Source organism: Halyomorpha halys, unplaced genomic scaffold, assembly GCF_000696795.3.
Source record: "Halyomorpha halys isolate HHAL.00 unplaced genomic scaffold, Hhal_1.1 Scaffold198.1, whole genome shotgun sequence".
NCBI classification, from domain to species: domain Eukaryota; kingdom Metazoa; phylum Arthropoda; class Insecta; order Hemiptera; family Pentatomidae; genus Halyomorpha; species Halyomorpha halys.
The window spans coordinates 572525-583963 of record NW_027113946.1 but is presented as its reverse complement, the minus strand read 5'-3'; the positions used below and the strand labels follow the sequence as shown (position 1 = coordinate 583963).

The following is an 11439-nucleotide window of genomic DNA, read 5'->3' as shown; positions in this document are numbered from 1 at the left end:
GAGGAAATGAACTCTGACTTTATTGATAAAAACACTTATACATTTTCTTTAGCAAAACAGGTCATATTAGATCTCAAATATGAGTTGTGTGGGCATAAAGGTTATATAAGCCGCAATTTGATGGTGATCATAGTTGAATTCAACATTTTTATTATAATCCTCCACTTTTTCCATTGATTAATTCATGTGGATGAATCATTGGGTAAGAGAGGTATATCAAACAATTCTTCAGTACCACCAAAAAGCAATGAGTTTTTGCTTCTTGGGATTTGAAGAATTACATCAAGTGTATAAATAAAAATATTCAATTGGAAGAAGATAGTTGACCGTATACAGTAGATTGTAGGAAAATAGTAGAAAAAACTATATAATGTTAAACAACATTTTGCAAGGTTTTTCAGGGCTAAATGAAAAGATGATACAAACATTGTAAGAAGTGACAAAAAAATTGTAATATATAATCAAAGAAAGTTAGAAAATATACAAAAAAAAAATAATAAAAAGTTTAAGTTAAGGAAGTATAAATATAGCTGAATAGGAAACTAATTTCTAATAAATACGGCCAAGTGTGAGAGAATTTTAAATAAAGAACTAGATTAATAAATAGTAGAATAATACTTATTAGAAATAGTAAGAAATATGGTAAAAGGGTAAGTTTAAACAGATAGGTGAAGTAAATGTGGCAAAGATAAGGTACCATGTTTTTTACTATATTACACTTTTTAAATTTGTAACTGTTCTTCCTTAACTTAAGCTTTTTATTTTTTGCAAATTTTCTTACTTTTTTGTATATGTATTCTAATTTTTTGTAACTTCTTGCAATGTTTGTAGTTTTGTTTTCATTTAGCCCTGACCAAGTCCTGCTAAGTGGGGCAAAACGGTTAACATTAAACATTTGTTTACGTTGGGTTGGCTCATAATAAATAGTTTTACGACTATTTGAGTTTTTCTTTGACCACACCCAGACCATCTTCGTTTTATTAAATAGTTTTTTTCTACTATCTATTGACAGCTACAGACTTTCTTTCTAAAAAATATTCAATAATTAAAAACTTTGTTTTTTAAAGAAACACAGACATTATTGGCTAACATTACAATTTTTGACACTACTCAACAATTAAAACATATGAAATAATTTGTTTTTAATATTTTATCTTTATTTGACTTTAAAAACTATATTGGTACAGTAGTCAATTATTGCATAAAGTCTTTACATACATACAAAGATACACTTAATTTATGATAATTCAGATGTAATATAATAATACATGTAATTTATTTCTTTTGATGTGTGTTCTTTAGGTCACTGATATATTTGATACTATCAAGGCGACTGTAAAAGATTCGATTCAGAATTCAAAATCTCTTCCACTTCACATACAAGAGCATTTTCTGGATAAGGTAGTGCCTTTCTTAACATATATAATATGTAATTTTATAGTATAATTAAAGTTTTATTTTTTATAATATATTGCTACAATAAATTTGCTATGTTATTTGGAATTACAAATGCAATAAGGAAGCAAGCAATATTTTTGCAAAATTGTGTTTCATGAGTTTTCTTTACACAACTTAAATCTAAGGCCTAGTATTCCTCTCTATCACTATTAAATAAAGATTGAGACTTGGGTTTTTGTTGAAAAATAAAAAAAAATTATCGATTTAGCTAAAAAAAAACATGGTGGGTTCCTTGTTGCATTTGTGGTTTCAATGAACTAAAAGCTATCCATTTTCTCTTGGATAGCTTGCTATACCAGAGTAGTTTGTTATGAAACTTTATAAATAGTTTCTTATAAGCTTTTGAGGAAATTAAGTTTATTTTATTTTGTTAATAGTTAAATACCATTGGCATCCAAGTTGGCCTTCCAAGTTCTATGCGCTTCCCTAGCTATTACAATGATTTTTATCGATCGTTGACATCTATCAAAGATGACTTCTTTCAAAATATCCTCTACAGCACAGCATTTTACTTAGAAGAACAGCAGAGGAGGTTAAAGTTGCCTTCAGAAGAGCACAGGTACAAATTTAATATTTAATTGTTGAAATAAGACATTATTATTATTTGGGCGACAGACTATGGAGGTCCTCTGTCCTGTATTTCCTAATACATCGTGCGTTTCTTGATGTGGAGTTTTCGTCACTCCCACATCTATTTTTTTTGTGAGTGCCACCCATTGGCTAATGGGCCTCACAAATGCCCGGGAGGTGGTTGTGAGCGAGTTTTGCTTTATTTTTGTGCTTAAAAAAGCCTGGGTGGGACTGGGATTTGATCTGACAACCTTTGGGTTGGTAGACTGCGCCGTTGTTACTGCATACATTTTCTTCATGGTTACTATATGCTGATCGATTTGTCTCTTTTGAATAAGAAATAAAATATTGATTCTATTAAATTAGTTTTTATTCACTAAGAATGAAAAAAAAAAACGTAATGAGGATTTCAGTAAAGTGGTTTAAAAAAAAAAAAATTTATGAAAAAGCAAATCATATTTGTTTGCAGTGTCGCCTGAAACCTTTAAATTTAATTTTTGAAAGAGATTAAAAACTAAAAATTTTTTAACTTAATTTGAAGAATTCTTTTTTTTCCCAGTGTCCATTGTTCATATAATAATACATGTATATGATAATCATTCATAACTCCTTTAATATTTATCCAATTTTGCACTAAAGCAAAGATTTTTGCCCAAAAAATTTGATTCCCTGACTTTTTCGAAACTTTATATTTAAGTGTTTCTTGAGGTACTAACAAATGAATATCGACTTTGTTTTACTCCTAAAAAATCTTTTACCGCTCTTATATTACCAGTATTTAAATTGCATACTGTTACAAGTGTAAATTATTGGTTTCATATATAGAAAAAACTTTTCAAACATCTTATTTTATATTTCATAGGCTCATATTTTGTAGGCTCATTTTAGACTATTGTTCATGAAGGGTCAGGAGTGCAGTACTTTGTAAGGAAGTATGTTACTAGACCAACGGTTGTGCAAGAAAGTGATTTGGTCAGAATTATGCTCCACTGCCATATCTTTACCAAATTAAGGGTATCCACTTTATGAGGCTGGATGAACCCCAGAGGGCTCCTGAACCCACAGGGCTGACTCATGGCTACAGTGAAACGAAATAATTATTTGCCAACAGCCAGATTCGAACCCGGATCCTTGGAGTTAGTAGCACAGTGCCCTACCACTGAACTACCCACTTCCAACATCATAAACATATCGTAGTGTACTATTAAAATTTTTTAATACCAAATTAATAAAATGTAGGAAAAAATTAGTATTTTTTAAAAATAAATGTAAGTATAATTAAACACAATACAAATGGAAAATAAACACAATGGGAAAAAAAAAATAATATATTAATTTAAAGTTGAACACAATTATTGTTGGGTGCAACAATCACTTTTTTGCCATAAATATTCTGGTATTATTATGTTTCTGGGATTAACAAGTTCTAAATTAAAATTTACCCACTGACAAATAGATAGTATTTTAATCCTTTGTGTAAAATAAAATATGTATGAATATAGATTTTTTAGGCGATGGATAATTTGACTTCAAAGGAGACAAATAAATCTAAATTCCTTCTTTAATCATATGATTTTTTTTTCAGGTGGATGGATATAGTCTCCGATGGCCAATTGAAAGTGGCATATGTTCCAGAAATAAATAAAGTGGTTATTCCTATGGGATTATTGTCTATGCCTTATTTTCACGTTCACTATCCAATGTAAGTTTGCATATTTTTTTAATTTTCCCTGATTAGTTTGTTTAGAATTGTGATGAAAATTTTATTATTGTTATGAATATTTTAATTTAAGAAATAAAAAATAAAACTGTCTAATTTCTCCACTTTTACTTTTTATTTTATATATAAAATTAACTAATACTTTCCCTTATCTGAATGATGTTACATTTGTTGCCTATTGCTTTCCAGATCATAATCTCATAAATTTAATTTTGTCATTTGAACCATTTCTTCTTTATTTAAAGCAATCATTAAACTATAAAAAATCTTTTATTACCAATTTGGATTAACAAAGTGGACAAGAAATATGACATTGTAATAACCTAACTTTGCTAAAAAAAAAAAAAAAAAAAGCTTTTATAAAAGTTATTTTATGAAAATTAGGCTCTCCGTCCTATATTTTATGAAAGATCCTTGGGTGGTTTGTTGTTGATCAGAGAGGAAAGCAGATGTGTTGGCAAATAAACTTATAATATCAGAATAAGAATGGTATAATTAATTATACTATGTTCGAAATGTTTTAATAAAAATAGAAATAAGCATCCTAAAATTGATAAAACTATTGCAGCTGTCCTATAAGAAGAAAAGAAAGGTAATAAAGAATACATTAAAGTTGTATTTTAAATTTTGCTATTCTTTATTTTTTTACTGCTTCTATGATGGGTTGAAACAGTAACCCAAATAAATAAAATCACAGACCCCTACATAAAATTACATATAAACAATACGAACTAGTAATCAGAGATGAGCAAAAATTAGCTTTAGTTGAAACTAATATCTAAAATTGCCATGGATATGACCCTTATTCATGAATCAATCATTAATAAATAAATATCGTAACCATGACAATTTTAACTATTAGTTTGATAGTTGCCCAACTCTGCAAGTAATGAAGATTTTTTTCCCTATATTTGTTATAAATAAATAAAAAGGAAAATCCTTGTTGCACTAAGCACTATGCGAAGCCCCACCAAACTCTTCTCTGAAGTAGAAAATCAATAATAATGCAACAATATATCCTCATTCTTTCAAAATATGAATCCTCACTTCTTAAGGATTATACGTAGATTTATTCTATAAACTGGTTGCACAACCCATCATCAAAAATTTACTGATTGAATCAGTTATTATTGCATTAAGCCACAGATGTACCTTTATAGTTTATTATACCAAATAGTAGTTGGATAAATTATTATAAAATGTTTTTTTTTTTCCGCAGAAGTGTCTTGTATGGAAGTATTGGTATGGAAATTGGACTTGCAATACTGGGGTCTGTATCGGGTAGAGGAGCCTTCCACGCTGGCGATGGTGTTGTCTTACCCCCTGACCACCCTGCGCACAATAGCAGTCATGACTGTTTTCTTCATGATACTGGGCCATACATCAATTCCGTGAAACACGTTTTTGGTGCACTGAGGAGACAGCTTGCCAGTGTACCTCACATACATCAGCCGGCTATGGAGTACCTCGAAGACGAAGCCATTTTCTTCATCTCTTATGCTCAGGTAATTAATCTATGTTTTTTAGAAATTACATTGTAATCTTCGATACTCCGAACTGGTGTAAAATTTAAAAAAAATTTTATGAAGATAACTCAGCAGGATAAAGAACTTTTTTATCTTCCCAATCTGTAATCACCTTGAAAATCGAAAGTGGAAATTTTTATACAGTTTCAATATTGGGTAATCTAATTCCTTCAGAAGTGTTCATAATATATTTTGTTGGAACTAGAAATACATAATATCTATTTTATAAATCATTAGATTCTGTAAAAAGTAATTTAATTAATAGTAGAAATATGTATAATACAACTTTTATTGGTGAACTCATTTTGTTTTATCATGGTTTAAATAAATCTATACAAAGAATTTTTTTTTTTATTTTCAATGTCTTGTGGACAACAGAGAATGATATACCGTGGCAGATAGTCCTCTTAAAATGTCTGAGAGAAGAAGATTCTGGAGGAGTATCAGCAAAAAAAAAAATTGACTTCTGTAAAGAATATTTAACTTCAAACTGTCAAATTTCCAATAAAATACATTAAAAAAAAAATTAAATATATTTTTCAAAATTAAAAAGAAAACACAATAAATCACACTTTTGTTTTTAACCCTCAGTCAGAGATGGGCAATTATTATTTATAGTTAAAACTAATAGCTAAAATTGGCATGGATATGACCCTAATTTTTGCCCAACTCTGCCCTCAATGCTCAATACTCAATGCCCAACTCAGCCAACAATGCATATGAATAAAACAGCTCTCATGTAAAAACTAAAGTGAACTTTCGTTAGGGCTTAGGTAATATTACTTTCAGCTGTCCTCTAGTTGTTGGTTAAAGTGAGCAATTTTTCTCTCTTAATATCACTTTTAGCTAACCTTCTCCATGCTAGGGCACGGTCTACCCACCTTGTTTTTAACATAGTGGGTCGGATGAAGCCTATCTTGTTTGAGGCATAGCAATTCTATATGAACTCTATAAAGATCTAGAAACAATATAGACAAACATACCTTTAATATTAAAGTTTGCAAACGTTTCTGCTAAAAATCTGAAGAATAATCAACCAGACCCAAAGGGTGAAGCAAGAGAGTTCACAGAAGAGAAAAAGGTGTTTATTTTCTACATTATTGAAGACACAATAAAATGGGGGTTAGTAAAACATGGTCATATTGGCATTCAATATACACTGTTGTAGCATTACTGTACTCAAATCAGGAGTAACACTGGTTGTATCCATTCTGACCAATAAAATAAATCTCAAAACCTTTCACTCTGGATAGAATAGAAGGATAGTATGTTATAAATAATGTATTAATTGGTTATCCCATTGTTTCAGCAAATGAGATTATTTATAATATTTTTATTTTTATTTAGAATTAACTAAATAAGTTTATTTAATTGTCAGAAACGTTTTGCTGATGTAAACTACTAAAGTTTATGTAGTGAATTGTTGCTAATTTTTTTGTTTTTCATCAGGGAATGTGTACATTAAAAACAGCCGAAAAGCAGGATATTGAAATGACAACCTTGAAGTCTAAATTAGATGATCTCAATTTGTAAGTATTTTTCTTGTAAACAAAAGCTCTGTTTATTAACCTTTTTAATACCTTTTAATTAAAATAATAAATAACTATACAAATGCAATAAAAGAGGTAGATTCTTTCATCATCAATATACTGTTCCATATTAAAAACTATTATCACGTTAGCTGTGATATAGGGCTTATCTACAATTGAGGATTCCTCAGACAGTAAATTTATTTCAGTTTTTGTGAAAATTTAAATTACAGTAGCATCTTGTGAGGAAACTGACTAAGTCAAGTCCTGCTCGACAACAATCTAAATATCCACATCCACATTTCGTAGCTTTTAGTTTATCTATAGTCTTTTAAATTATGTGCGTACTTAATTACAAGTACTCAATTTTAAGAACTATATTTTGCATTATAATTGATTTTCTAATGGCTTCATAAAAAAATTTTTTTGAAGCTACATAAATCTGAATTTGCTTGATGTGAAAAGGTTCCTGGTTTTAAAATAGTAATGTAACTCCAAAACAAAATGACTGTATATCCGATTTGAATAGAAGAGAATTAATTTCTATTCAGTGGATCTAAAACCTTTATTTTCAAGAAACCTTCAATTATAGTAGTATTTGCATTTTTAAAAACATTTCTTTTGTAACATTTCCTCCAAAATTTGATAAAGTACTAATGAATGAATTTATACTGTAACTAATTCCTACTTCAATTATCTTTAATATTATGAATATTTATAACATCGATTATTATCTTTATTATTTAAAAAAAAAAAATACCCAAAATGGGTCTATAAAGACATAGAAAATGGAAAAATATTCATCTATCGAAACCTGCATTGCAGATTTGACTAAAACATATAAATAACAAAATTAAAAAATAAATAAGTTATATGCTTTAAAAACAATGCTTCAAGTCAGTAATTTAAAACAACAAGGTGGTATTATTTTAAAGAAGCAAAACAAGAATATCAAACTGAGGTATGGTATTTATCCCTCACATATTAACCAACTGAGCTCTTTCCAGTTTAGCCCATCGTAATTGCTAAGAGCTCTCTAATTAGAGCCTTTTAATAAACTGAGTAATTCTTCTGAAGAGCAGGTCCGCTGCCCAAAATATTTTACTTAAATTTCGCTATACTTGTGACAGGTTCCCAAGAAGTAAAAGGTGTCTTCCTTTTCTTCTGAGTTACAGACCGGGCAGTTATCGATACTATCATGCATCCACGGTTTTAGACTTAAAATGAGCATTCCACTCTACACTGGAAAATCAACCCTATCAATTCCAAATCCAAATTAATAATTAAATATAGCTTTTCTTTTCCTACTGCACTTAAGCCTGCATACAAAGAATAACTAGATCTGAGATATCTTTTAAGATTATATAAGATTGTAATTAGTTTATTATTATTTTATATCAATGCTTAAGTTGTGATCATCATAAGTCAAAAAATTGTTTTGTAAGATACCTATAACTTTTTTCTGATTTCAAAACTTCTTTCAAGATGTAAAACTTCAAACTCTCGAATGAAGCATTAATTTTTATTTTTATAATTTTTTCAAAGTTATGGGGTATCACAACTTAATGCGATAATGTAATATTTTGACTTAATTTTGTCAGTTAATGTTTTCATTTTATTTTTATAGGTTGCAAATAATGAAGTTGCGAGCGAAACAATTCTCGACTACATTTTCTTGTAATCGCTCAGTAAAGAAAGATGAGTGTGATTCAATGATATGATCTAACCTTGCCTATTATCTTATTTATCCTGATTCTGATCTAAGGAAACTTTGTTCTATTATAAACATGACATGTGTAATTTAAATTGTTTTAAAGTTTTAAAAATCTTAGATTCTAAGCTTATATTATGTGATGTTGAAAGATATTAATGTGAATATTGTAACATATGTATTTGTATGTGTTAAAATGACTACTCCATCCATGACATAATTTATTGTCATAAGTATTTAAAACAGTGTAAAGTGTAGAAAATATTATTTCACTTTGTAATCTCTTAATGTTGAACTCAGAAATGTAGACTAACCTTAGAACTGTAGTTTTATCGTACTTAAATAGTCATATTATAATTAAGCGTTAGTTTTTATAGTATTTATTATTTAGGTATTTGATAAATGATACCTATTTTATCTGTATTAAATTAATTATTTAACAAAAATGCATTTAATTATGCATGTATTTATTCAATTTTCTACAAGATAAACATTTAAAAATTATTATTTTTGAAGTGATTTGTTTAAAAAAAACATTCTTTAAAAATTCAATGATTATACGCTATAAGGCTTTCAAAATTTTATTTTTTTTTAATATTTTAAGAATTTAAAAGTTATTATTAGTTATATTTTACGTGTGAAAATGAGACTGACAGTCTGGAAAGTTGGCACAGAAATAAATATATTAAAAAAAAAAAAAAATAGAATCCTGGAAACCTTATTGCGTTATTTGTGTAAATATTGAGATAAAAACTTGTAAGAAAAAAAAATCTAAATTATTTAATTTATCTTTTTTAAGTATTTAACATGTTAATTAAACTTAACTTGGTAATTTTAGGTTTTGAACTGCAGAATTTTTAAAATCTATTTTCGTTTTGTAATTTTACAATGCATACTGAGTTATGATAAATTTTGAAATATGAATATTCTAGATTATTACATATCGCTAATTTTTTGTCTTATGTTGAAAACATTGAATATATAATTTAGGAGAAAAAAAGATGGTTCTGAGTCTGATCATTTACTGTCAAAACTCAATAAGTTGAAGATGAAGAGAGATTCATATTACTTTGAGTTATTGAATTTTTCGAGTTTTGAAGATATTGGATTATCAAGATTTTATTTTATTAAAACTGGATTATTAAGATTTTATTTCTTAAAACTGATTTTGAGTTATCTTATTCAGTTTTTTATGATGTAGATGTAATCATTTTAGAAGTCTTACTTCATTGATAATTTCAAAAGTGTTGACAACAAAGTGAAACTCAACAAATTCACTAGATTAATAGGGATGGGGTCGACTTTGTATTATTAAGATAGGGGACATTTGTATTAATCTCTATAAAATACATTAACCTATGAGTCATTTTACCAAGAAATAAAATTCTTTGAAATTTCCAGTTATATTGTCTTAGACCATCTCAAATTGATTAATTGAGTTTCTGGGTTGTCCTATTTTAATTTCTTGCTGTAGTCTCTTTTTCAAATTAAGTAGTTCAATTTTATCTATAAATGTGTAGAGGAGCGCCAGCTTAGCAATGAAATATCCAGTATTTTGAGTTTCTAGTTGTGGAGTTTTGGCCTGCAAATCAAAACACTAAACAGATTGAAATATTTTTAGCTTTTATTTCGACTGTTGTTGGTAAATCAAAATAATTTTACTTATAAATTGAATTAAAATATTTAAAAGAAAATAAATTTTAATTCGTTCTACTTTAATGAAATAAATTCAATGTTTTCAATAATTTTAGGCGATAAATGTAATAAGGTAATTAACGACTTTTAAAATATATTAATATACTAATTACATCACATTCAAATTTCGTTCTCAATCTAGCCTATTTTTTTTAAATTTAACTACCTCTGGTTTGTATATTTTTATTTATAACACTCAAAAAAAAAAAATTTGAGTGATTTTAATTATTTTATTTTGAAGCCTAGAATTGGATTAGTTCTGAGATTCTCAACTTTTTTCGAGTCTGTGTACTCCTTTAATTATTCAAATAAGCTCCTTTAAAATATTTTTTTCACTGCATTTATTTTATGATTTGCAGTGGCTCCTTCGACACTGAATAACTCTAGAGCTAGTATAGTATTATGTTGTGGATAATGAAATATGCCTATATGATAATTATGGCGGATCACTCCAGATTTCTTTTTGCACCTTCTGAGATGAGAACCCCTGCATTAAAGAATGTGTTTACATAAAATAAACGAGGTGGGCCTTCTATGTAGTCTTTAAAAAAAATCGTATGCTGTTGGCTTAGTTACTGATGTTATTTATCAAATAATTTATGTTTTTAGAATGTGGGTCTTGATTTTTTTTTTTTTTACTTTTTCTTTTAAATTGTAATATTTTTTTAGTGTTATAATCTTTGAAAAATGTAATATAAATTCAGGTCCATTAAAAGGAGTTATATATTAAATTACAGAATTTTCTATAGGATATGGATCCTTAAAAGCTCATTTCAAAAGATAAGAAATCTGTACCTATTCATAATAGATAATAGATTTTTTTTTGTCTTGACACTTACATTTTTCTTTGAAATTTTAATTAGGTAAAGATCAATATTTCAAAATATATCAAGATTATTTCATATTTAATAGTTTAATAAAAATACAAATATTTTAGAAAATGGAGATCAACATATGGACCCTTTTGATGGACATTTTTTTTGTATTAATGTATTTGTAATTAAAGCTGGTATCTCCAGTTTTACAAAAGTGGCTTGTACTATTCGACTAAAGTTAACTATATTTTTACCTATTTTAAATAATTCACAAATTTCTTCATTACGAGACCATGTACATGTAGATATACTTACATATAATGTAGTTTGTTACATCTATATTCCATCATTTTTGTATAAAATTGTATTCCACTTTATTTCAGTGGAAAATTCTTGTATGGTTTGGTTATTCTAT

At 27.7% G+C, this 11439-nt stretch overlaps 1 protein-coding gene across 1 annotated transcript in view; it reads left to right on the top strand.

Annotated features, from left to right (window-relative positions):
* The window catches only part of LOC106679368 (endothelin-converting enzyme 2), a gene marked incomplete at its 3' end in the record, with an annotated part of 26713 nt that extends 17590 nt beyond the window's left edge, over positions 1-9123 (top strand). The window contains 6 exon segments of the mRNA XM_014418484.3: positions 1303-1401; positions 1836-2017; positions 3614-3730; positions 4968-5253; positions 6724-6803; positions 8431-9123. Of these exon segments, the coding sequence (XP_014273970.1) occupies positions 1303-1401; positions 1836-2017; positions 3614-3730; positions 4968-5253; positions 6724-6803; positions 8431-8524 (858 nt within the window).
* Between the last annotated feature and the right edge of the window lie 2316 nt (positions 9124-11439).